This window comes from Bos javanicus, chromosome 11 (assembly GCF_032452875.1).
Source record: "Bos javanicus breed banteng chromosome 11, ARS-OSU_banteng_1.0, whole genome shotgun sequence".
NCBI classification, from domain to species: Eukaryota; Metazoa; Chordata; class Mammalia; order Artiodactyla; family Bovidae; genus Bos; species Bos javanicus.
Window position 1 is genome coordinate 68,146,498 of NC_083878.1, and position 27,125 is coordinate 68,173,622.

General features: G+C 42.8%; 1 protein-coding gene across 2 annotated transcripts; it reads left to right on the forward strand.

Annotated features, from left to right (window-relative positions):
- The first annotated feature begins 381 nt into the window (after positions 1-381).
- On the forward strand, positions 382-26,617 carry MXD1 (MAX dimerization protein 1). 2 transcript variants are annotated; one of them, XM_061432892.1, is made up of 6 exons: positions 382-694; positions 1,440-1,539; positions 6,361-6,390; positions 19,422-19,536; positions 21,255-21,414; positions 21,603-26,617. In XM_061432892.1, exons 1-6 carry the CDS (start codon positions 622-624, stop codon positions 21,791-21,793), a joined length of 669 nt encoding a protein of 222 aa, XP_061288876.1. In that variant the 5' UTR covers positions 382-621; the 3' UTR covers positions 21,794-26,617. The 2 variants fall into 2 exon arrangements, with proteins under 2 accessions (XP_061288876.1, XP_061288875.1); XM_061432891.1 differs by lacking the exon at positions 382-694 and adding an exon at positions 701-1,260.
- Positions 26,618-27,125: the final 508 nt, after the last annotated feature.

Here is a 27,125-nt window from a genome sequence, read left to right on the forward strand (position 1 = left end):
GCCAGGGGAAAGATGACGTCATCGTAGCTGGGCGGTGTCGGAAGGTCCCACCAATGGGAGACAGGCAAAGTGGCTTGCTCTCTGTATCTCTTGGCCAATACTAACAAAGCAAAAGGGGGCCCGGTTGTTGGTATAGAACCAATGGAAAACAGAGAAGGAGCACGAGGCGGAGTTGAGAATCCTGTCACCAATTGGAAAGAGGAGGTGGAGCCCGGGCCTTGTCAAGCGTGACCAACCAGGGAGAGGAGCGGACTCTGAGGGGCGGGGCCGTAGTGCCTTCCCCCTATCGGACAGGTCTGGGGGCGGGGAATTCTTTGGGGCGCCCAATGAGGAACGCAGCCGAAGTGGGCCTGTCAAGAGAAGGGCCTGGGGGCGGGGGACGGTGAGTCGGGGATAAACACTCCGCGGCGGTGGCGGCTGCTGCTCTTCTGTAGGTTCTGTCACGGTGTCGGTGGTGCCCAGCTCGCCGGTCCCCTCCCCCTTCCGGCGAGCGTGGTCGCCAGAGAGGCTCTCTCAGCCCTGCTCTGCGGGGTCCACAGCGGGGCGCGGGTGTCCGGCGGCGGCGGCGGCGAGCCCGTGTCCAGTGGGGGTTGGTCCCGTGGCTCCGGCCCCCGGTGCAGAATGGCGGCGGCGGTTCGGATGAACATCCAGATGCTGCTGGAGGCGGCCGACTACCTGGAGCGACGGGAGAGAGGTGCACGGGGACGGGAGGGGTTCGGCCGGAGCTAGTGCCGGGAGCTCTGAGGGGCCTGGCAGCGGATCCGGGCGCCCAGCCTCTCCGGGGGTGGTTGGAGGAGCTGAGAGCGCGACCCGCGAGCGCTCCCAACCCCTCCAGCTTTCCCCACGCGCGGTCCGAAGGGAGGCCGTCGCTGCCCCCAAAGTCAATGAATGGGAGTAGAAAGGGACTGCTGCCCCCGGGATCCTGAGCGCTTCCCCCTCCGCACCCCGTCGCGAGTGGGGTGCCCGGGGCCCCCTCAGCCAAGCGCTTGGTTTACCTCACCCGGCTCTTCCCGGCCCGCCCCAAAGTGGGCCTGGCGCCGGGTCTCCCAGTCGGCGGAGCAGCGCCTCCCTTGCCCCGCATCCTCCGTCCTCGGCTCTGGCTCCCGGTGTCTGGCCCCGCACCTTCGTCTGAGGCCGGTCCCACTTAATATACACCAACCTGCTGGACGTTGCCAATGGGAAACTCAGGCTCCATGAGACTTGCTGTCTTTCTCAACAATGAGCAGCTGGAATGCTCCTTACACCTGCTCCGAACTGAGGGTATTCACTCAATTAAAAAAACAATCATTGTTCTAAGAATTCCACCTTGCTCCTTTTAATTATTTCCACAGTCTTCTTTTAATAAAAAATAACTCCATTTTTAAAAGGAAATATTGTGAAGGGGAGAGAGTGTTGACTGTTCTGTGTTCATTCATTAACTGGATCCTCCGGTTTTCTAGAAGCTGAACATGGTTATGCCTCCATGTTACCATACAATAACAAGGACAGAGATGCCTTAAAACGGAGGAGCAAATCCAAGAAGAATAACAGCAGTAGCAGGTAATTTGGTAAACATTTTCCTTTCTCTTTTAGGTTATGCCGCAGATGATACTGGGTTTTAACTGGTAAATGAAGCGGCAATCTTGATTCAGTAATATATACATAGTCCTAAGGCATTGGAAGAAACCCTTCTATTTGGGTTGAGGGGACTGAGAAGAAAAGAGAAATGGAAGTGTTTTCTATTTCTTTATGAACTTTTTCCCCCCAGAACTTAATTTTGCTTTTCTTCCCTTTGGAACAAAAAATCTGTGGAAACTTCAAGTGGGATTAAGCAGCAGTGACAGTATTTTGCCTTCAGAAGTTGAAGATTCAGGGCAAGTTTTCTATAGCTGAAAATACTGGACATTACCCACTTTTTACTTTTCATAATGAAGATTTTATAAATATGTTAAAGTATTGATTTGGCATAGGTGGTAGGATTTCATATTTGACGTGTAAATTAAATACAGTGATATGTCTGATAATCTATCACTCTATTTATAATGGCAAAGAGGAACAATTGAGGTTCAAACCTGCTTTTTGGTGATGGAGGAATAGATTGATATAATATTAAAATATTCATATGCCACAAGCTTTTTACGTTAATCATGCAATTCTTGAAATTTGTAAGTCTCACTGGAAAGTATTTGGTTAATGGTCAATGAAATCACATAATAAAACCCTGAATGTACTTCCTGGTATAAATGAGTACTCCATTAATGCTGTTGCACTCCCTTTTCCCCCTCTTTCCCCGAATATATACGTTAGCTAGGAAATCTGTTTTTATTAGACTCATTCAATTATACCTTTTATTCCAGTAATTGAAAATCATTGACATTTTCCTTACTGATTTAGAATCCTTGTCTGTCTCCCATTCTCATGAACACTCTGCAAATAACTGTATTTGGTTAGTGTCTGTGACATTATATAGACTACTAAAAGCCAGAAGTTTCCCACTTAAACCTTTAACTCCCTTGTTCTTCCTTCCTCTTCTGTCCTTGGTTCACCCCATTGTCCTTAGCGTTGGAAGAACCACAGGATATGAGTGAGCAGCACATATGTGCCGAGCTCTTAAATAGGAAGGCACGGGAAGGATGAACCTGTTAATTAGTTACCTGATGGTTCTTCCTTTCCCTCCCACCTTTGGCATTATCTGAAGGTGGCAGCAAGTAGATCTGTGCACGAGTGCTGACAACCTTTAAGAAGGTTGATGCTGACTTGTAGTGTGCAGTGGTATAAAACAATATGTGTTGCTTTTTGTTACAGTATTTTTTAAATAACTTTTTGAAAAGACATTGAAGCCTTTTGCTTTATTTTTATGGAAAAGTATAGTTCATTTGTTACTTTTACTCTTGTCCACTCATGATTTGAGAGGAATTGTTCACATTAATAGTCAAGGCTTAATCCTTAGTACTTTGTTTTTTCCTAAGTTTCACAGAAAAGTTGTTGAGGGGATGTTCAGTGGTGAGGAGAAGAAGGGGATGTTGTTGAAGAGAAGTAGCTTGGCCCCAAAAGGTGATTGCCATGCTATGCCATGCTAAATCACTTCAGTAGTGTCTGACTCTATGTGACCCTATGGACTATAGCCGGCCAGGCTCCTCAGTCCATGGGATTCTCCAGGCAAGAATACTGGAGTAGATTGCCATTCCCTTCTCCAAAAGGTGATTAGGAAAGAAAAATAATGATAGTTGAGAATTTCAATTCAAGAAATAGATTCTTTCTCTTTTCTTTAATATCCAGCTTTATTCCTGGGAAAATGATTGCAACTCTGGATTTGGGGGAAAACTCTATTATTTCTGTAAATGGATTTGGTTTGCTTTCCATAGTTAGAAACAGGAGGCTCTCACAGTTTTCCATATTCTTGACTAATGATGAATTCGTGCAGTAATTTAAGTGGTGCAGGGATCTCTGCGAGACCATGATTAAACCTGGAGATTGCACCAAGCAAAACAGATGAAGCAACAGCAGGTTGTTTTCTTTAAATGTAATCACTTCCTTCATGACCTGTTTGGAATGACCCTTACCTGAGCAATGAGACATCTCCCCAGAGAATGCAGTTTGACCCCTTGATTTGAATCAGACTTATATCCAAGGCCATTTATGGTCAGAATTTTGAACTGTTGTAAGAGCTATAGATTACTTCTGGTTTACATAACCATTGGTAACAGTGTATGCTTGTTAATTCAGGTTGAAATGCTGAGCTCTTTGCTTGTAGCATCTGGGGGTTACTCTTCCTTGGACAACAATAAAAATAAATAAAATTTAGCTGCATAGCAAACTTCTTGGAAACTGAAAATGCAGATCTTAAGTTTCTCTAATTGCTTGTCTAAAAACAAAAACAAGTGAAATTGTGAATATTGATTGTTCTGGAATCATCTGGAGAACTACAGGAAGATGGAATTTTTTTTTCTTTCCTACTGATTTTTTAAATCAGTTACTTAAATAATTACATTTGAAATCCAGAGTTTTTAAAAGTGTGTTTTGTTACATTGGTGAAGCAGGCATTGGCATTCATGTGAAAGAGGAAGTTCAGCCCTTGTCACCCAGTTCTTTTATGAGACAGTGGTCATATAGCTGACTTGACAGTGTGAGTCTTTTTTAACCCAGGGACTGGTTTGGCTTAGTTATATTTTTGTTAAAATATATTTTTAAATGATGACATTTGATCTTTTATCAATGAGTCCAGAGTTATCCAATCTTTTCAGTAATCACATGGAAAATGATTTTGATACAAGGTGTCTATATATTCTTATGCTTTAATTAAAAATATAAATGTTTTCCCATCAACAGAGTTGGCAGGGAGTCTCTGGATGGCCTTTTCTGAATGGCCTCCCTTTTATTAAAGACAAATTCAGTTTCACTAAACCAAATGTACTTCAGTAATGCCCTAGCCGTTAGGTGTAAGTCCCCTTGTAAAAATCACCATGTGTTCAACACTCTTAAGTAATCAAATAAGATCCATAGTTTCCAAAACTCTGTTCAAAGTTTGGAAAGAGTTGTGCTGCTTATGGAATTTGTAAAAAAGATTATCTTGGGAATTCTGAATTTTTTTATATGTATCTTCAAAGAATCCAGATGGGATAAGGGTGACTTGTGGTGTCTGATTTTTCTGTAACCGGACACCATGTTCTTTTCAAATATCCACCCTTCTCTCCTCCACCTCCTCAGAATGGTCCATGTCTACAGTTAAACAGGGTAATTTTGACCACCTGTCATCATATATTTTCATCCATCTAAAAAATGTGTCAGACTTTGAACTTGTTATTCTCTGTTAAAACCAGAATGCCACGTGCTATCAAGCCAAAGGTTTGCAGTTGCATGCCAGACTCTTGTTAACAGTGATATCCTGCTGGCCATTGCAGGAAGTGAAGTATACATCAGAAAAACACTGAAGGGTAACCAAGTGAATCAACTTAAAGCTTTTAAGTTAACCAGTTTTAAGGTTCATATAGCCCTTATCTAGAAAACAAATATTCTAAGATTTAAAATATTGTCATTACTGTCTTGTTTGTTTTTCCTTGTGAATGAAAATTGTATCCCAGAAGGCTTGTGGAAAAGAAGTTTAGTGCTGGATTAGAAATTTCCCATTTCAAGAATGCCCCAAATCCCACAACTAGTCTCTGGTGTGAATGAACGGGATGGTGGTGCCCCTTGCTGTGAATGAATGGTCGAGCATTCACAGAAGTAGGGTTTCTCCATGATTACTGTGAGAATTTATTTCCAAGACCCAGTAAAGTTCCAATTATTGCCCCACAGAATTCTTGACCTGAGCCAGGGTGTCATCTCTCCTGAACTGATTAGATTCTAGAGAATTTCCAAAAGTAAGCTCAAGATTCAGTTCATTTATAATGCTGGCAGTTTCCTCAAGTTTATTTTTAACTAGTTGGGATGAGTTATTTGAGATGGACACTGAGATAGCCACACTGACTGACTTCTTGTGACATCTGTGAAAACCTGTCCATGAATCCATAGGCCAGGCCTTATATTCAGGGTCAGCTATAAACGCACTAATAGTCTGATTTCACACACACCTGTGCTTTCATCCAAACCTCTCTCATCACTTTTACAGTTGCTACCTCATTGATCCACATGTGTTCTGTAGATAATTGGCAATCGTTTTTATTTCCATTTTACACAAGAGTTAACCAAGGACAGGACGGTAAGCATGTGTATTTCTTCCACAGTATCAGTCAGTGGCAAAGCTGGACCTCAGATTCCACCCAAAGGGCTGCCCTTAACCAGCCTGTCATCTTTACATTGAACTGAGTTTTGGAAGCCCCTTCCTAAAAGCATTTGGTAGCTCTTCAACAGTAGCATCTTTTGGGAGGTTGCATGCAATAAAATAACTTCAAGGAGTAGAAAGATTGAGGGAAGAAGGGTTATATTTATCCTTTTAAAACTGTATCCTATAGTCAGACAACCTAGCGTACAATTTTGGTGTATAGTACACCTAGAGAACTGCAGAGCTGGGTGGGGATGCCAAATTTCTGGTGTTCCATGCTCAGCCTAAAGAAAGCCTTGTGGTATTATATAACCCAAATTCGCATCACATTGTGCAGCTGTTTTCCCTTTGTATAAATAGAACCCTTTTATTTCCTTTCTTAAAATGGATTACTTTTCCACGAGGGAATGCATGCCTCTCAGTTTGTCACTTCTTCTTGAATGCTGTTTGAGATATTTACGTTTATCTATTTCCCCAGAGGGACTAATTTCTTAGGTAGAGCCCTTCCTCTGTCTTCTCTCCTTCCAGCTTGAGAGAGAAAGAAGTTAAAATAATTGTGTTGGCATTGGAGCAGTCCTTTAAAATAAGAATAATGTTTCTCTTATTGTTCCCTCTTTCAGATCGACTCACAATGAAATGGAGAAGAATAGGTGAGTTGAGGGTTCCGGGTGTGGGATGGGGGGAGCTTTGATGTATTTTTTCATTGACACTTGGTTGCTGCTCTTGGCTTCTCACAGTGAGCCCCTGATATTAGAGTTCGCTCAGTATCCTGTAATCAGCACTGCCTGTAAAGCCCTTAGATAGATGGACTCCCCAGCTCCCAAGATGACACCCCCAACCCTCATCCCCACAGCCTGCTGTTCCCCAGCAGTGCTTTCCCTGTGACTATTCTAAGGCCAAAGCGTTTTAAGTCAGAGGTAATGTTCCCACAAATAGTGTTTTTCAAAAATTACATGCTACTGAATATAATTGGTAGTGCTGTCTTAAATCATGTACACACACAGATATATATACGTGCACATACAGAAGTTCACTTGTGAGTAAAGATGCTCAAAATTTAGGTAAATGTATGCAAAGCAGAAATTGGAGATGAGGAGGCGGACCACCCTCCCTGGGCTCCATCTTACCACATCTCACCTGATTCCCTTCTGCTGCTCATTTGCCTCCTTATTTTTCAAATGATGTGGCCTAGTCACTCTCAACTCTGGTTGCACATTAGAATCACTTGCAAAGCTTTTATTTTAATGTTTTTTTTTTTAATGTTTATTTCCATTAAATATAGTATACACATACACTCATATGAGTTGGGAGGGCATGGCTCCCCACTCCAGTATTCTTGCCTGGAGAATCCCATGGACAGAGGAGCCTGGCAGGCTATAGTCCCTCGGGTCAAAAAGAGTCAGACACAACTGAAGCAACTTAGCATGCACACACAGTCATGTACTCTTTGGGGTAAGAGAACACATTTTTATTTCTGCTCATTTTATAGAGTAACTTTTTATTATAGAATTTTTCAAATATATAAAAGTGGAGTGAATAATGTAATCAACTTCTATGTATCCATCACCCAGCTTCCACAATTATCAGTATTTTACCAATCTTGTATAATAAACTCTCTGGGGAGTGTTTTTAAAAGCACCTTTTCTTCAACCTCTGGTAATGCAAAACATAACCACTTGCTTTTATTATGCTGAAAAAAATTAATAATTCTCTGTGGAACTTTAGGGAACACACACACACACCCCACAATGCGCGCACACACACACACACACACACACCCCACAATGCGCACACACCCCACAATGCGCACACACACACACACACCCACACACACCCACACCCACCCCCCACCCCCCCACACACACTGCTCAGACCTCACCCCTAGCAATTCTGATTTAATTGGTTTGGGTTGAGATCCTGCACTAGTATTTTTTATTTATTTATTTATTTTTTTCATTTTAAATTATACTTTATTGTACTTTTGTTTAAACTACAAAAATAATGTATCTTTGTTGCCATAAGCCAAACCCAACAGGGGTGTACAAATAAAAAGCCATGACCCCCTTCCATACACTAAGGTAATCCCACTGGGCAGACAGGAGTGTCTTCCTCCAAGTTTTTGTACCAAGCAATATGCTGCTGCTGCTGCTGCTAAGTTGCTTCAGTCATGTCCGACTCTGTGCGACCCCATAGACGGCAGCCCACCAGGCTCCCCCGTCCGTGGGACTCTCCAGGCAAGAACACTGGAGTGGGTTGCCATTTCCTTCTCCAATCTGGTCTCTGAACTCCCATCAATTTGAAGTACAGGCTGTCCATCCAGACTGAGTGCTTTCTCAGTGCTCTGCATGAACAGGATGATGTGTGATGATGGTTCTCTAAACACATGTGGTTATTTCATGCAAACCCTCTTTGAAGAGAGTCTGACTCTGATAGTCAGAATCTGAATGGCATGTTTCATCAGTGAAAGGGAAGACCAGACCTGACAAGGGAGGAGAATCTTGGAACAGGCCGTGTGTGTGTGTGTGTGTGCACGCATGCGTGTGCAGGCCGTGTGTGTGTGTGTGTGTTGGAGATGGATGGTAAGTGTGCCTTGCACATGTGCTTCTCCGCATCCTAGGGAGGAGAATCTTGGAACAGGCCAAACATTTAGCATTACTCCACCGTGTGTGTGTGTGTGTGTGTGTGTGTGTGTGTGTGTGTGTGTTGGAGATGGATGGTGAGTGTGCCTTGCACATGTGCTTCTCTGCATCCTTCTCCCCTTTCAATTTCTCTATGATTGTGACTGACCATGTTTGAAATCAGACCATCTTTATGCATTAGGGATTTATGTATCATGAACTGGAAACTCCAGAGTATCTCTTCTGAAGGTGGAAAGGTAGTCTGATGTGGCTTCTCTTTCTCATCTTTAGATTCTCTTACATCTCCATGGTTTTTAGGGGAACTGGTTAACTGGGACTGTTTCTGCTGAAAAGCCTCCTAGTTCTCCTCCTCCTCATAGGCATTTATTTGTATTATTAAAATGTCATCCCTTCAGGTAAAGGCTCTTAGGTGTACCCAGCTTTGTGCTTCACCTCTGCAGGAATACCACAGGATGTCAATTTTATCATTTATTTTAGCAGTTCAAGAATGTTTATTTTCTGCCTACCATGTCTTAAGAGCTTGTGCTCAGTACTAGGGTATTAAGTAAGTTTATACTGGGGTATGAAATCAGCATGGTCTCCATCCTAGAGAAATGTAGTTTGTCTAATGAGAAAGATGCAGAGACAGTCTGCACAGGAAGCGATGGAGGTAAAAGTTCTAGAAAACTGGATTTGAAGTCATAACTGGGCCAGTTGCTTATAATTCAGATTGTGCCCAGGCAGCATTTGTTTATTGAAGGGCTAGTGGTCTGGTTTCCTTATTGTCCTTCCTTTTTTGGAATTTGGTCTTCTACGGTCTTGATCGTTTATCCTCTAGTCTAAAGCATGTGAGCAGAAGAGAGGGAAGTAAGGACTCACATTTAGTTAATTTAACCAAGCGCTGGTTGCTTCAGTTGGGGGACGGGGAGGGGTGGGGGGGGTGGGGGGGGGGTGGGGTAGGGGGGGTGGGGTAGGGCGGGGAGGGAGTTAAAGTTGTTGGGTTCTTCTCTTGTAGAGTAGATGCTTATGATTTTAGGGTTTGATGGTCAATTGAACAGCTGTATCTCCTTGGTTTTCATAGCTGAATCCTACAAAAGAAGACCACTTTGCAAAATGCTAATACACTTAGGCCATTTTTTCCTTAACATAACATTAAAAAAAAAAAAAAGATTGCTGTGGCTCTCAAAAAAAAAAAAAAAAAAAGGCAATTGAGAAAAGAATTCTAATAATTGGATTTTTTTTTCCTCTTTAACATTGCAGAGTTAATTAGATTTGTGTTTTTTTCACACCAAAACCTTTTCTGTGGCTCTTAAGAGATTCTGAATAGTTGGTGTGCATCAGGACTCCACTATGAGGATATTATATTCAAACTGCCCGTTTAATAATCTTGGCAGTGGTGGGACAATTAAAAGATTTCTAGAATGGTGGAGATGGAGGTGGTAGTGGCAGAGGCAGCAGCAGTAATTTTCATTCAATAGACTAGGCATTCATGGAGCACCATAGATGCTGGGTACTAGGTGCTGGGGTCCAGAGCCCATCAGAACCCTAGCCCCCAGGGTGGAGGGCTCAGTTTGGTGTCACTGTAGATACATCTGTCACTTGGTATGTGCTTCTCTGCATTTTAACTAATTTTGTGGGTCTAGCCTCCTAAGGAAACACCCATGGTGAGTGTATGATCTTTCTTTCGTTTTAAAACTGATCTCATAGAAAATTTTGAGAAATATAGTGTATTGTGTGCTCAGTCGCTTCAGTCATGTCCTACTCTTTGCAACCCCATGGACTGTAGCCCGCCAGGCTCCTCTGTCCATGAGATTTTCCTGGAAAGCATACTGGACCAGATTGCCATGCCCTCCTCCAGGGGATCTTCCCCACCCAGGGATCAAACATGCATCTCCTGAGTCCCCTGCATTGCAGGCACATTCTTTACTACTGAACCACAGGAAAGCCTTCAGAAATCATACACTAAAAATTAAATCATCCATAATTCTAGCAGCCCAAGGAGATCAGTGAAACTTTGAAATGTATTTTTCAATGGTTTTTTGGAAAGAAACTTTTAAAATAGTTTAGTAAGTTGGAAAGTTCAGAAAAGCACAAAGAAAATAAAAATCACTGGTAACAGACCTTGCAGCAGCAACAACTGTCAACATTCCTACTAAGTTCTGTGTCCACTAGATTTTTGTGCATACTTTTTAAAAATCAGTATTACATCATATGGTGTGCCATAACTCATATAACCAGTCTCCTATTTTAGGTTCTTCCCAGTATTTTGCTGATATAATTGATGTTTCCTTAAACTATCTTATAGATAAATAGATAATTATTTCCTTAGGGTAAGTTCATGGTTGTGAAATGACTGGTATCCAAATGGTTGTGGTTTTTGATGTTGACTGCTAGATTGCCCACCAGGCAGATTATAGGCCATATTTTCCTTCACCTTCGGAAGTTTATGTTTTAGCTTAGACTTTTATAACTTTGATAGATAAAAAGCAAACACACAGCTTGTTTTAACTTGCATTCTTATATTACTAAGACAGTTTAACAGTTTTTATTATCTTTGACAGTTTGTGTCTGTGTATGTGAATTGCCTGTTAAATAAGTGTTAGTTGCTCAGTTGTGTCCAACTTTTTGCAACACCCTGGACTATAGCCCACCAGGTTCCTCTGTCCATGGGATTCTCCAGGCAAGAATATTGGAGTGGGTTGTCATTCCCTTCTCCAGGGGATCTTCCCAACCCAGGTCTCCTTGCATGGTAGGCAGATTCTTTACTGTCTGAGCTTCCAGGGAAGCCTGTTAAATAAGCTTTGCCCAATTCTCTACTGAGGCATTTATCTTTTTCTTTATTTTGAAAAGATTCTAAAATATGAAGGGTGTGTATGAAAGAAATTGCCCCTTGGTGGGCTTTCCTGGCAGTCCAGCAGTTAAGACTCCATGTTCCCAGTGCAGGGTGTGGGTTCAATCCCTGGTTGGGAAAGTGAGATCCACAAGCCATGTGGCCAAAAAAAAGGTGTTGTCCCTTCAGGTGTCATATGGTCGCCCTGTTTGTCATTTACCTTTACAGAATCGGTGTTCTCACACTATTTAAAGTTGCTGCCTCTGTGTGTACTAAATTCAGGCTAAGTCTGATTCTGGACTTGTTCTTCTATTCCACTGATTTGTCTGTTCTTCCTGCACCAGTGTACAGTTTTAATCATTGTGGTTTCATGCACTTCAGGATCTGGTGAAGCAAATCCCTATTCTTCCCTCCTCCTCCTTTTTTTTATTTTACCAGTTTATTTTTCTTGATGAATTTCATAGTTAGTCTTTCAATTCTCCATACCCCAAATTCTTTGGGGATTTTCAAAATGCAAACGAAATAATTTCAGTATAAATTAACCTTTAAAAGTACATGTTTACATATTAGAGTTTTCCATCCAGGATTTGATGTGTGTGTTCATTTACTCAGATCTCTTTTATGTCTCTAAGCCAAGTTTTGTTGTGTTTCCATGTGGATCTTACACATGCCTTGTAAAAGGTATTCCTGGATTTATGTGTATATATTTTTAAATTGCTACTGGTTTCCCACTGTTGTTACCACTAATTAATTATTGTTGGGAGGTGGGAAACCTTTTAGTCTTTGGTTGCTGTGATATGCCCTTTATTGATGATAATTGTGCTGTCTCTTTTCCTTAGCTGGTAATTCCTCTGGTTTGAATGCCCTTCAATACGCTGCTCAGCAAAATGGAGGCTGAGTGAATGCAAATACGCTGCAGCCGGTGGGTCAGGAGTCAGGTGCTTGAATGGGCTCCTTTTCAAAAGAAGGCTCTAGCATCTCCTTTAATTGTAGACACCCATTTTTTCTGGAATGGTACACACATGCAGGCCTTTCTGGAATTAAGCAGCTGGTCTAGAGAGAGTACCTCTACCAGAGTCTTCTGACCCCATGACAAAAGATTTCTGTGTGTGCTCTGTGAGGAGGACTCGGCAGCCTGACCTAAGCTGTTGTTTTTATCTGGTCAAACAGTATTTCATGGCATCTGGTCTGACTTGAGAAGCCATTCCAGTCAGGTCTCTCTTGGCAAGATATGCTAATAGACTGCAGTTCCCTAGAGTTGTTTCTTCTGGAGTCTTGCTTTTCAAATGGCCAGACTCCCACGGAAGGGGTAGGGGCCTGAGTTGTGGTGTGCATTGCAGCACTCTTCCGCTTTTGAACACCCTTGACCACATTCACATTTCACTCTAGGATGTTGTAACAAATCCACATTGTTTTGTTGCTACAGGGCCCTGAGGACACAGCCAGGTCATTACAAAGGAAAGGTATAGGCATTAGTGTACAGATCTCTCTGGTGATGGTGTGGAGGTGCACCCTAATTTGTGCTACTATAATCCATTTTCCTGAACTGTACCTCTTGGAAGAACTTGTAGAAGAGACATGCTAATTATTCAGCCAATTTCAGGCACTCCTTGACTTTTTGTCCTAGACATTAATAGTTGAAGGGTGAGATAGACCTAGCAGGTACTATAATTTATATTTTGTGTTTTTTAAAAATTGGGCTCTATAAAGGAAATATTAAATAGATTATTATGTATTTAATACTTTAATATAGAACTGACGTTATTAAAATGTAGTCAGCATGAATTACTGTTTATGCATTGCGTACTTAGTGTCATGTTCCCATACAGTGAGGATGTATGGTTATCTTTGTGTATTTTACAAAGGTTACCATCACAGTTATGAAAGATCTTCAAAACTTTCCAAGATTCCACTTAAGTCAGTAATAAGGATGCATTTGGCAATATTTATAAAGGGACCATTTTAGAAAAAGGAGAGTACTTTTTTCCCTCAAAGAGTGACTTGTATTCTTCCCCTGGATTTTTTTGTAATCCAGTAAGGCTTTGGTCTCAACCCAAAATCTGGAGAAGGTTATGATTTCCGTGACCTGTAGTCACTTTTAGGGGAGTAATTTTTGACACCGTAAGATTTATTTCTTCTTAGTCTATACTAAATATTCTTTTTTAAAATCACTATGCAGCTCATACATACCCATATTACATACCCATATTGGAAATTATCTTTATTCAACCACCAGTTATTCAACCTTCCCTGGCTCTGGAAGATCCCCTGGAGAAGGAAATGGCAACCCACTCCAGTACTCTTGCCTGGGAAATTCCATGGACAGAGGAGCCTTGTAGGCTACAGTCCATGGGGTCACAGAGAGTTGAACACGACTGAGCGACTTCACTTCACTTCACCCTCCAGTTATCATATAGGATTTACTATTTAATTGGCTAAATCTGTGTCCACACAAAAGTAGGAGAGGAAATAGGTATGGTTTATGTAACTTATTTTCTCCCTTGGTAATAGTCTTAGGCCCAGTTTTAATGAAAACTAGTACTCGGTGAGGTCCAGTGGATCATGTTCATTAAGCATGGCTTTCCTCAAAGAGAAGGCATGTGAATTACCAAAGAAATCAGGTTCTACTATTAGGACAGCATCTGCAGATGCTTTATTATTTGTAGACTCAAGTGGATTAAGACGAAATGGAAGACAGTCACTTCTGTTAGTTGGTATAGGAGGTCTGCAGCATGCAGGTAAAAGGATAAATGAATGTTATCTATTTGGAAAGGGAAACACGCTTCTAATCTGTGAAAGCTTGACAACCCTTATGGAGAAGTTAAGTCAAACAAGATGTAGATAAAGGAAAAGAAAAAATAATGTTCGGTAGAGGGCAAAGGAGGGTCCATTCTAGAACTTTCAGTGAGAGCTGTTATTTGTCACAGCCTGGAGGTAGCTGAGATAAGTGATTCTGCAATAATTTGTTTATATGTTTGAAGTAAACTTAAACTTTTAGTACCTCGAAGGCAGTGACTTTGTCTCACTCAGCATTCTGTCACCAGCACCTAGGAAGGTAGCAGTGCATGGTAATCCTTTGAGAGATGCTAGAGGTTAATAAGTGAATGAAACAACCAAGTGTATATTTCAGGATTTCCATCTGTGAACCTGATTACTTATCTGTCCTCTTCACTGGCTACCATCCTGTTGGCTCTGCCCCAGCCTGGTACGTTTTTGTGTCATACATTTCACTGTGAAACTCTGGCAGCGAGAGTCCAGTTACATCCTCCATAAGAAGAGTAATGTCTGATAACAGTGCCTCTCTCTCAGTACACTCACACACACACCTGCATACCCTCTTTCACACCATTCCTCCTGGTCTTGGCTACATACGATCAGGTAGAACTTTAGGGATAACAGAGTAAATTCAGGAGCACTGTCTGCAAATAGCATCATCTCTACCTGGAGACTTACTTTTTTGTTGCATCTTTCCATCAATTTACAAATCTGCTCACCTGAGCGAGAGAGGTGTGGATAGAATCAAAGTAGCTTGAGTCTGGAAGCAGAAATAAAAAGAGCAGCATTCAGAATTGTCTGAGAGCACACTGGTGAACCCAGGTGCCTTCTGTCAGTGCCAAGCTTGAGTGGCAGGAAGTGCCCCCCAAAGGCCAGAGCCCACTTCACTGATGACCTCATTCACTTGCAGGTTTAATTTTCCATAATTCATGGCTGACATGAGTTAAGGAAAACTAAGAACAGAACTAAGTCATATCCAAATATACCTTATATTTAAATGTTTAATATATTTAGAATGTCTTTGGATATTTATTCCCCACTCCCCTACTATTTTCTGAGTAATCTGTTCTTTTCCAAGGATTTGCAGTGTTAGCTCCATTATATGCTCAATTCACATCTATTCCTAAGTCTGTTTCTGGGAATTTTTTTCTTCTCTTCCTTTGATTTGTCCACCTTTTCCTATATTAGTATATTCTGTTTTTAATTATTGATACTTTGTAATACAACTTAATGATTAGTATAGCATAGTCCTCTTCATTCTTCTCCAAGAATTTTGGCAGTCTCTTTATTCTTCTGGATGAAGTTTAATTTCCCAGCATTAAGAAGAACGCTGTGGGGATTTTTTTTCTCCTGGAATTATGTTAAATTTGTAGAAAAAGTTGGGTAACATTGATATTTTTACCTTGAGGGTTCATATCTAGGGATGTGCTATTTTTTCCATTTATTCAGATTTTCTTATGTCTCTCAGCAAAGTTTTACAGTTTTCTTCCCAGAGAGCCTTCCCAGACTATTTTAAGTCTGTACTTAGACGTGCTTTCCTTTCTTCTTGCTATCGTACATGAAATATTTTAGGTTTTCTGGGTATGGATAACACATCCGGAAATGAGCTTGCATTTCCAAGGTCCGTACATATTTACCCCAATTTTTACTTGTCTTTGGCCTTCGAACTAGAGATGTAGGCAGGAGTCTTCATGTGATTTAGATGGTTCCCTCCACACTGCGGAGTCCCTTCCAGCCCTGCATGATGGGGGTTAGCTTTGTAAAGTCCCTGCTAATATTTTAAATGTTAAAAAAAAAAAAAAAATAGTACCTTTGGCATAAGCAAGACCTGTATCTCCATAGAAAATGGATTAGATTTTCCACTAAATCTTTTAATGACAAAAGATGTCCGTTTTCCTTAAGGAAGAGTTGAGTGAACTGGATTTTAACCAGACAGCCTCTGTTTACCGAGTGAGACACTCTGAGTTCCCTGTTGATTTTGAAAGGAATATGATAGGGTTATAATTATCTGTGTTTGCTCCCAGCAATTATCCTTCCTCAAAGGAAGCTAGGATTGAAAGAATAACTGCTACCATATACAGAGCACTTCCCGTCAGACCCTGGTCTGGGCTTCCATACCCCATCTCAGTTAATACTCACGACAGGCCTCACAGGGAGGCATTGTCATCCTCTACTGCCAAGGAAACGGATGCTGCATGGAGTTAAGTAATCTGCTCAAGGTCACACAGGAAATAAGTGGCAAGGCCAGAGTCCCAAACCTTTACCCTAATCACTACGCTAATATTTGGTTGTATAGTGACTGACACATTCAGAATATAAAAATAATTAAAAACAAAAATAAATAAAATTTGAGATACTAAAAAAAAAGCATACCAAAGAGAAGCTGTAGTTTGCATCTAGTTTAATTATCACTAGTTATAGGCCACACTTGACTCTGAGCATCCAGATCAAAGATTGGTTTCTCTGTACGACTGTAGATCAAAGGTATATCAACCTATTCACAATAACGAGAGCAATATTTCTGAAGAGTCAGCAGATGAGGTTTGTCAAAGTCCATCACTTACAAAGCAGTTGGATCAGTGCAAAAAGGGGAGGCAGTTGGGGCAGGAGGGGGCCAGGATTTGACTACCCTTTTCTGCTGGTGGCAGGGTTGGGGTGGGGAGCTGGGAGGCAGCTCTAGACAACAGGAAGAGGTCTGTCTGAATATGTGATGAGAGGGGATCCAAGTAAGGGTCAGATGGAAGTGTCGAGTGGCTTCCTGTTGAGGAGATACAGCCAAACCTGCTAATTCCTGGAAGAGGGGGTTAGGCCAGGTTCACGGTGGAACAGTAGGCTCCTTCTAGAAGGCCAGAGCCCTGGGCAGGGGAGGGGTCAGGACTGAGGACAGAGAGCCGAGACAGGAGCTTGTTCTACTTGTTTTAGATCTAGGAGGTCCATGTGTGCTCACGGCTGGCTGAAGGATTCTGGGTCCCAGCTTGGGGGTCAGGGTGTGTCTTGGAGTCGAGGACCCTCAGTGGAAGCTGCTACAGAGGGGTCTGTTTGCTTTTCTGCATCTGGCTCAAGAATTGAATTTCACTGCTCTGTGATAGAACTGAAGCTTCCTCACATACCTCATCCCTCCCCTGAGGTCAGTCCAGGCACCAGCCTGCGGGTGTGTGTGCGGCATGGTGGGCAGGGCAGCTATGGGGCTGGAGCAGTGAGGCGCTGTAGCAGGCCGAGGCAGGCACTCCAAAGACACCCGCTGACTTTGGATCTCTACAAAATCCAGCAGCACTGCGGCCCTATTTTCATAAAACTAGGTCAGCAAATACTGAACGAACATGTATTACTCTAAGCTTGAATCAGTCAAATGGCTGATTTCAAGTTTCACAACTGGGAGTGTTCTTTGGCCACCCACATTTGGGGAGTGAAATTGTCTTTTCTGGGCCCGACTCCCTGAATAACTAGAAATGACACTGCATGGAAAGATGACTTTTATTATTTTTATCAGAAAACAAACTTCCTTAAAAATGTACATACTCATATCTGTAGATAAACCCACATCATAGGAGGACTAATATGACACTGTTCTCAATCATGCAGTGTTTGCAGTGAGCAGGCTGAAAAAAAGGTCTCATTTTAATTTTTGAACTTTTAAAAAAATGTGTAAACTTTGTAGTGGGAATAAGTTAGATAACTATATATGACTAATCATAGTTTTTCATAGTGTTTCTAATAGTAGGATCTGTTTTCATGGCTCTTTTATGAAGAGGTCAACAAGTACATTTTATACACAGCTCCTGTGTTTGTGTTTCTCCTCATGTAGTAGTTGAAGGAGCAAACTTCTAATGTGAGTCCTTGTTTGCGGCCATTCCACGTGGGCAGGTTTTCAGAGCAAGCAGAAGTCTTATAAAATAGTACAGAATTTGTACCACTACATCTTCCTAGCTCAGGAATGAATGCTGGACTCCTCGAGCTCCTAACCCCTGGACATCAGGGCTTAGGGAGCCTTGGAGACCTCAGGGCAACCTCCAGAGCTAGATGAGGAAGGAGGCTCAGAAGCAGATGAGGCAGGGGCTCAGAACTACTCAAGCCCCGAGAAACTTGGTCCAGTGGAATAGAAGACACCATCCATGCTACAAACATGTATTAAGCACATATATGAGAGGGGAAGGCATCAAGGCAACTGAACAGTAGTTAAGTTGTAATCCCAACTTGCTAAGGAGTTAGCAATGAATGGTTAAGTCACAAATACCAAAAAATTCAGGCAGAACAGTGAATTTCCCAATGAATTGTATAAAAAGTACTCAGGAAAAGGAGGAAGCCCTGTGGACTGGAATGGCCTGCAAAGGCTTTGAGGAGGTGGAGGTTCACTGAAGCAAGAACTCTGAACCTCAGCTGTTTCTTACATTCACAAAATCTGCTAGGTTCCAGAATAAAGCCTAAACCAGGGTTTCAGTGAAGTATTCATTTCCAAAATTGTGGAGACTCTTATGCTTCTGGTCTGTAGTGAATACTGTCTCTTCAGTGAGTGTCTGCAGCTTCTGCCTCGGGCGGCCTTCCTCCCGTTCTGTCCCGCTCCAAGACATACAGGTGGTCCTTGCCAGCTCTCAGCATGCTTGTTGGTATAGCAATACCACTGATGGGCTTTTTCCTTATTCTTGAAAAAATGCATTTAACTTTTTGAATGGCTGAAAAACCAAAACCTGTAACAAATTATTCAGTAAAAATCCCCTCTCTGTCTTTGTCCCTGTCCGACTAGCCCTGATGCCTCTCTGCCCAGTTGCTGTTACTAGTTTCTTATGTATCATTTCAGACTTTCTTTATGTCACACAAGAAAACATGAATATAGATAATAATTTTTCTTCTATTTTTACTCAGAGATAGCATGTTATAGGCATAGTTTGGTATCTTGCTTTTCTTTTCTTAACAGCATATCTGAGTGCTCTTTACTCATAATGCATAGAGCATATTTTCCTTGTCTTTCATAGCTGCATAGTACTCTCCTGTCTGGGTGCACCATAATTCACTTGACCAGTCCCTATTGATGATGGGTTAGGTTGTTTCAATCTTTGCTATTATTAAAATAATTGTAACGAATAACCATACACATTTGTCATTCACATGGATAAATATTATATACAGCAAGATATAGTTGTCGTGATTTAGTGATCCTGAAAGGGGAAAGAGAGGTATGGGTTCAAAGGATTCTCTCACTGGCATGTATAGTATATAGATATCAGTGTTTACCTTTGATGTGTGTTATAGACTCAACTTTAGAAAACCATGGATTTTTGCGTCTCCTTGGTTTTTATCAGAGTTGCCTAATTTCAAAAGATGTTCACTTGGCCAGAAGTCCCTGGTGGCATTTGTCTTCAGTGGGCCTGGGCAACTTCATACTCTGTTAAAGCTTGTTCTCCCGGGCGCCTTCTGGCCAGCTATGAAAGTCTCAAGTGCTTCTTTGATCTTGTTTTTGTAGACGGGCCCACCTTCGCTTATGCCTGGAAAAGTTGAAGGGGCTGGTGCCACTTGGTCCAGAATCAAATCGACACACTACGTTGAGTTTATTAACAAAAGCCAAATTGCACATAAAGGTAAGTGCATCCTGAGGTACCTTTTTGTCTTGACCTGCCCACTGAGGGTTTGTTTGTTGTTATGAGAGACTGTCTCCGGGACAGTTCTCTCCTCTGAACTCTTCCAACCTGCCTCTTGGATGAATCACAGACTCAACCTGTCCAGCACCCAACCGAGTAATTCTCACCCCCCCAAGAACCAGAAGTTAAATTGTCCTTCCAGCTGTCCATGTGATGTACGAGCCAGAAACTCAGGGTCACCCTTGATCCTGATATCGTCTTGCTCCTTAGCCACATGCCTTCAAGACTTACATATGCCACAGCCTGCTCTGTTTCCATAAACACCATCATGTACTGCAGCAGACTCCTCAGAGGGCTCCTCCAAGCTAATCTCCTGCTTCCCAAGGTCAGTCCTGCCAAAGTTCAAATCAACATGTCACCACATGGAAAAGTGTTCCGTGGCTGCTCGGGACATACTGAGCCAGGCCTGCCTTACCTGCCCCCTTCCCACACCCTGGCCTGTGCAGCAGCAGCTCATGCCAGACACTCCCCACCCAGCCCTGCGCTCAGTCCCTTGCCCTTGTCAGGCTCTCTCACCACGGGGCCTTTGCACATGCTGTGCCCTCTGCGTGGTGCACTCTTCCCTCCCTTCTTCACCTAGATGACTTCTTGTCATCCTTCAGACCTCAGCACAGGTATCGCGGTGCAGGGACGCCTTCCATGACTGAGTTGCCTTCTTCCTGTTAAGAGATGGTCCTTACTGCTGGATCTCTCCCTTTAGGACTCGTCACAGTTGACCTCTGACCATGGTTTGTGTGACTGTTCACTTGTTTCCGTCCACTATGTTAGAGTACAGGCAAGGATGGGACCAGATCTTTGTGTTCACCTTGTATCCCCAGCACCTCCCAGAGGGTCTGAAACAAAGTCAGCACACAGTATGTGTCTTGAAAAGCAAAGGGTAAAATCCTGGGCCAAAATCACTGTTTAGCGTGTTTTTATAGTTATAGTCACAAGCGGACACATGTCACTTGAATTATAGTTAGTAGCCTGCATACATGGCAGTTCTGCAGCAGGGGGCAAGAACCTCTGTTTAGAGCAAAACAACCACAATTACACAATCTTCATAATTATCTGAAGAATTATCTGAGACACTGGAGAACAGATTTGTGAAAACAAAGTGATTTAGGAAAATGTGTTTTCTAAGCTCTTATTTGGACAGTTCAGAATGAGAACTTCAAAAGGGAATATCATTCCCGCCAACAGACAGAAGTTAACGGAGACTTGGCACGACACAAAAAATCACCAGTGTAACTGGGATGTGTACTTGAATAAACATACCTTTAAAAGAAAAGGTATGTTTCTTAAGCTTCTGTCACACACAGTTGCTCAGAGAGTAGGTGCTGGGGGAGGCGTCACCACAGACAAGGGAGACCAGGTTGGGGGTTCCCGCCACGGTCTTTTCACTGTGGCAGTTGAGGGGGCCGGTGCCAGTGTGTCAGCTCACCCTGGAATCCACACAACAGTGCAGGTTCCACAGTGCTGTTGATGGTGATAAAGGTAGATGAAAACGGGGTCACCAGCCAGTCAGCTCGCTGTCCCCGCGAGAAGCTCAACAAGGGACACGGCAGACGGCTTCTGTGGGAAACTGGCATATTTCACCTCTAGACAGGGAGGTGCGGGGCCATCACCGATTGTGAAATGTGCCTGCGCCCTTCAACAACTGCCCCTTCGACCCACAGAAACTTGAAGACTGTGACAGAAAAGCCATTCACCAAATCGACCAGCTGCAGCGAGAGCAGCGGCACCTGAAGAGGCAGCTGGAGAAGCTGGGCATCGAGAGGATACGGATGGACAGCACCGGCTCCACTGTCTCCTCGGAGCGCTCTGACTCCGACAGGGGTGAGCCTCCCCCCGCCCCCGCCCCCTTCCACCCGGGCAGAGGGGGGACCAAGAAGCCCCCTGACTTAGAGAAGTCAAGGGGTGTGACCTGCAGGAGCCAGCCTCCTGGTCCCTCAGCGGTTAGGGCCTGCCGCCGAGCTCGTCTTTCCCAAAGCGGGCCCTCACCAAGGTCTGTCTCGTCCCCACAGAAGAGATTGACGTGGACGTCGAGAGCACAGACTATCTCACGGGCGACCTGGACTGGAGCTGCAGCAGCGTGAGCGACTCGGACGAGCGGGGAAGCATGCAAAGCCTGGGCAGTGATGAGGGCTACTCCAGCTCCAGCGTCAAGAGAATAAAGCTCCAGGACAGTCACAAGACGACGTGTCTTGGTCTCTAGGAGAGCGTGGTCGCTTCGGCTGCCGCCCGGATGGTCCTCCCTGTCGGCTCCAATTTAGGTAGCGTATGGGACCTGCCCACAATCCCCTCGCACGTCGGCTTCCGTGTACCACGTCACCAAGAGCAGCTGCGTTTAAAGTTGTCAAGGAAGTGCTTAGGATTGTGGGTTTCTGTTTTTTCTTTTTCTTTTTTTCTTTTCTTTTTTTTTTTTTAAATCCCCAATTTCCATCTCAAAAAGGGTTGAGCAGCCCGCACCTGCCCAGTGTCGGGCAGGCCGGCCCCGCTGAGCCAGTCAGTGCAGCCAGGACACCCGGGGGCATCTCGACTCCATGTTGCTCAGTCTGGGGTGGCAGAATGCTGCTTAGCCCCGCATGAAGTTGGGGGACGCTGACCAGGATCGTGGATTTCTGATTGCATCCTCTAGCTTCTCTCTTTCTCTCCACAAGTCTCTCTGAGAGACTGTACATTCCAATCCGTTTGAAGCATCCAAGAACTCTGAGGCCGAATAAGCCCCTCACACATCTCGGCAGTTCCCCCTCTTACTTACTGTCCCGTGTGTTCTTCTAGACCTTCCTTAACGTTTTCTGGCTTCCTGTGTGACATGCCTAGCAGAAATGTCCAAATGTGTCTTGTGCTTAGGAAACTGAAGGAAACAAACTTTTCAAGTGGAGATCCTGATCTTAGAACTCCAAAGTAAGCTTTGAAAGTGGCATTGAAGAGCACTTAGCCCTGGCCCTCACCACCCGTGACGAGTCAGGAATACCTCCAGAAAACACGCCCTTCTCACACATACACACACAGACACACACGTATACACACACCCTGAGTGAACGCCCCAACCCCCGTGCAGACAGGAGCAGTATTTCTAACCTTCGGATGGACACCTTGCTTACAGAAGTTCCAACATCATTTGTCCTCACAAACGCAATGGTATGGTCTGTTTTTGTGCGCTGTCCCTGGGTCCGTGCTGTGCCTGCTGTCTGAAGGCATGTTTCCCCTTCCAGTTGGTTTTGCTACTTGTCTCTGGAACATTTTTTTTTCCTACCTCAGAGATAAATGAGATCTCCATTTCCCACTTAACACAAACTGATTATGCCTCTTTTTTTTTTTTTCCCCGAATAAGTGATATTTGGTCCAAATTAATCTATTTTCCTATGTAACTTTCAGCAATAACTGAGCTTTGGCGCTAGCTGAGCTAGTGTCCATCATCAGTGAAAGGGGAAAAGTCCACATTTCTACTCTCTGTTGCAGGTGAACAGGAGGGGATGGTACAGTGTTACTAGAATCCTTCCTCACTGTTTTTGGACACACCCAGAAACTTCTTTATGGAGGCTTTTGGGTTGATAGTTTAAAAGGCTGATTTTTCTTTCTGGTTATGATTTCTCCCTTAAGTGGTCTCCCACTTTGTAGCATTTTTATTTAAGCTAAAACAGAGCACATGTATATGTACATAAGACACATTAAATCTATAAATACTATTTATTCATTTTATATAAACTAATGTAATGGAAAATAAATTCTTATGACTTTGTGCTTTTATAGATGTTCTAGAAACTTTGTATGTAGGTATCTACAAAATTGGTTCATTTCCCCTTAATATTTTTGCATTCATATTTTCGAGGTCTTGATGTTTCCAACCTCTGGCGAACCTTTTTCATTGAATTTGAACCATTTGTAATAACTGTGACGCTGAAACAGAGTGTGTGTCACAAAGTGATGAGAACATTCCTAAAATCTACAGCCGCACTGCAACCTAAGGGCTCACTGGCTGAAGCGGGAGTGGTGGCCACCTGTGCCCCCAGCTGGCCTGCGGTCTCCCCCAGCACAGCCTCGCACCTCCTCAGCGCCCCCTCCTTGCCCACAACTAAAAGTTCAAACGCACTCCACACGGAAGCTCACTCTAGACGTGAAGAGCAGTCTGAAACATTACCTTTGTGTTTATTTTTGCTTTTTAAATGATTTCTTAATGTATTCAAAAAATTTTAATTGGAAGTAGTGGATTCCTAAATGATTCCAAAGTCATCTGTAATTCTTCTATTTTTGTTTTGTTCTGTTTTTCTCTTCATTTCAGCTTTGGGTGGGGGGAGGGGCAGGTGATACAAAAGATTTTTCTTTCTTTTTTCTGTTTTTTAATTGTTGGAATCTTTTCCAATTACCAGCTGAAGATTTGCACTGAAATACAACTTGTATGCCTTTTGCATTTTTAAAGCCTGCTTCCTGAATTTAAGCAGAGTGATAGTGTTCAAAGAGCCAGCTCAGCCTGTAACATGTTTGAAAAAAGATATAACTGCACTTTGAGGTCCCTTTTGAATGCCATTCACTAGACCTCGCAAGCATTTTAATTGCTACCTTCAAGCGCCTCACAAGTCCACGATGCTGGATGCTGTATGGCATCGAAAACTTAAGACTTTGGGAAAAGCTTGTGGGCTTGCGTTGAGGGAGGGAAGGGAACAAAACTCATGTATTTTGTTTGTTTAATTTAGAAATAAGGCATCTGAGAGATGCCGTTATTTTCTGTGTTTTAATTGTTGTGCCTTTTGAGTTAAACTGCATTTTTGTCTTTCGGTTGAAATATGAAATGTACTGTCCCGATATAAAATAGTGATTATTTGACCTTTGCACTGTTTGTCTGGTCCTTTTCCATTTGATGGCATATAAATGTGGAACTTGATAGATCTCTATATTTTTAATGCACTTGTGATAAACTGACACCAGGGTTAGACACAACTTTCAAAGCTCGAGGTAGACCAAATCGGCGTGCCAGACAAGCCTCTCTGTAACCAAAACTGTAAGCTTCAGGACCAGCAAACTCAGCCCAAGGCAGCTAATCCTCTTCCCCACGTGGCTAATCAGCCCCCTGATTTGCCAATCTGCCCTGCCATTCACTTATCCACCAGCATGACTGTTAAAAGCTAGACAGTCTTTTTGGTTCTGGTTTTTCTTTCTTTTTTTTAATTTTTTAAGCAAAATGAAAAACCTTTCTATTAGGGTTGTTGGGGGGAGGGGATGGGCAAAGATATAAACCCCAGCCTTTAAGACTTTGACTGTTGTACGTAAATAATAGATGTGTGTAAATATAGGCACATGCATATTTTTATGTGAAAACTGGTTTTAAGAAACTAAGAAGAAATCTACACTCTTATTGATAACCATTGCAATGCAAGTGAGAAAATAAAAGAGTACGTAGTGCAGTTTAATTTCATGCAGTGAGAAAATCTCTGTGTGCTTCTGCTAACACCCAGAAGACCTAACTTTCCCTGCCTTTTGGCTTAGAATGGCGGGCACGCATCCAGGGTGTTTTTGGTTTCTTTTGCTAAGCAGAGATCTGGATTCAAGGTGCTGATAGTGACCACGGCTCCTTTCTCTAGTCACATATCTATGCTAGTGTTTCAAAGACCATCACCTTTTTGAGCAGGACCTAGATTTTTCTTCCTGTCAACCCAAAGCTAAAATAATTTCAGTGCTGATTCAGAATTGAGCTCTAAGAAGGCCCTGACCCTACATTTGGCCACTTAAGTGGCTTGAGGATTTTTTTTTTTTTTTAAAGATGGGCATTCTCCTTTAACCTTTCCTTTTTTTTCAAAGGAAGCAAAGGGTCTTTCCCTGGGTTTCCTATGGGTCTCTTCTCTGTCCCTCAAGTGGCCAAAAGCCAATCTTGGGGTGTGGGGGAAAAAAGTATAAACGGTAGGATTGTAATGTTCAGAACAACTGCCTAGCAATATCTTGGGGCTTAATAATGCATTTTTGTGGACTTCCTTCTTCCTCTCCCCCATCCTTTAAAGAGAAAACTTACTTTTGAAAAGTATATGCAGATATATAACAGGTTTTTATATCATACTGAATTGGCAAGGATACCACTTTCATTGTGCTTTATAATCCATTTAGTCCCCCAAATCTCACTCCTTTCTTTCTTCTTCGTTTTCCCGAGTGTCTTTGTCTTCCCCTTTTACCTGCCCTCTGTGTTGAACACCAGAAAGTCAAAGGCTGCAAAGCAATTTCCTGCATGTCAGTCTCTTATTTTTGTATGTCTAACTCTTGGATGCAGTAGGTTTCAGTAGCTGGCTACTCCTGATTTTAAAAACCCTTCCTGGGAGAAGATGACCCAAAGACCCTTTTAGATGAGGTGTTTTTTCTCATTCTACACGATCAGATCTCTGTAGACTGTGGGATGTTTTGTTTTTGGAAATATTTGGGGATAGGGGCAGGGGGGTATGATATGTGATTTATCATGATTTTTTCATTAATTTATTAAATGGATGATTTTCTTACCCTATCTTCTGAAAGAAGAAATAATTGCCTGGCACTGTTACCATCAGCTATTGAATGGCTGAAGAAATTGAGTATCTTTGTCTTCTCTCAAAATCATAAAATAAGAATTAGTAAAGCACTTGTTTCTAAGATTTACCCAGATTTTAAATTTTGATTTCTTATTCTGTCTGGAGGGTGTGGAGGATTGAGAGGGCTTTCTTCATTTTAGCTTTCACCAGAGAACCAAGCTTGCCTTGACCCCTGTCCTTAGAATTGGTGCTCTAGGAATGTCGCTGTCAATCATCAACGTTGGGGGCCATCCCCCTAACAGTAAACAGCCGAAACAGGGAGCAGCAGACAAGAGTGTGAATTTCTGTTTCCAGATGTTTATTTCTTGATGTAAATATGATGCCAATGTAAATCCTGTGTCAAGACATAGAGAATGGTGCTTTTTACTACAGTTAGTACATGCATTTTGAGAACTACTCCATGTTTTAGAGAATCTTTGCTGTGTATATGTAAACTTCTGTATTGTTCAACCGTTAACAAATAATAAATTATTTCATTATTAAAGAAATTCTCGTCTTCCTGATGTTTTGTACCCAGTTTAACCTTTCGTGGTTTTTTACTTGAGAACTGAGTTCATCAGGTTTCTCTTTTCCTTTTAATAATCATGGAAAATTTGCTGGCCAAAAGTTCTCAGGACTTGGATTCTGTAATGGGAGCTTTGATCGTGTGGCTCCGATTGAGGCCCTTCCCCGATGCTTTCCTCCTGTTCTCCTGCTCAGGCACTCGCTTTTGGCTCTGCTCCACTGCAATACATCTGATCATGCAGACTGCGTGCGGGGCCACGCAGCAAACCAGACTACCCTGCCTTTCTGGCAGCCCGTGGTCTGGTGGGGAAGAGGGCGATGTACTCACCATTCGATGCAATACAGTCGGTGGTGGAATAAAATCATACCGGGACAGGCTATGAGAAATCATAGAGCTGGTGACATTCAGGTTGGGCCCTGGAGAAAGTTTTCCCTTGCAGGCAAAGAGTCAGTACAACCAGGCAGGTGAGGGAGAAGGGAGAGCTCCTGGGA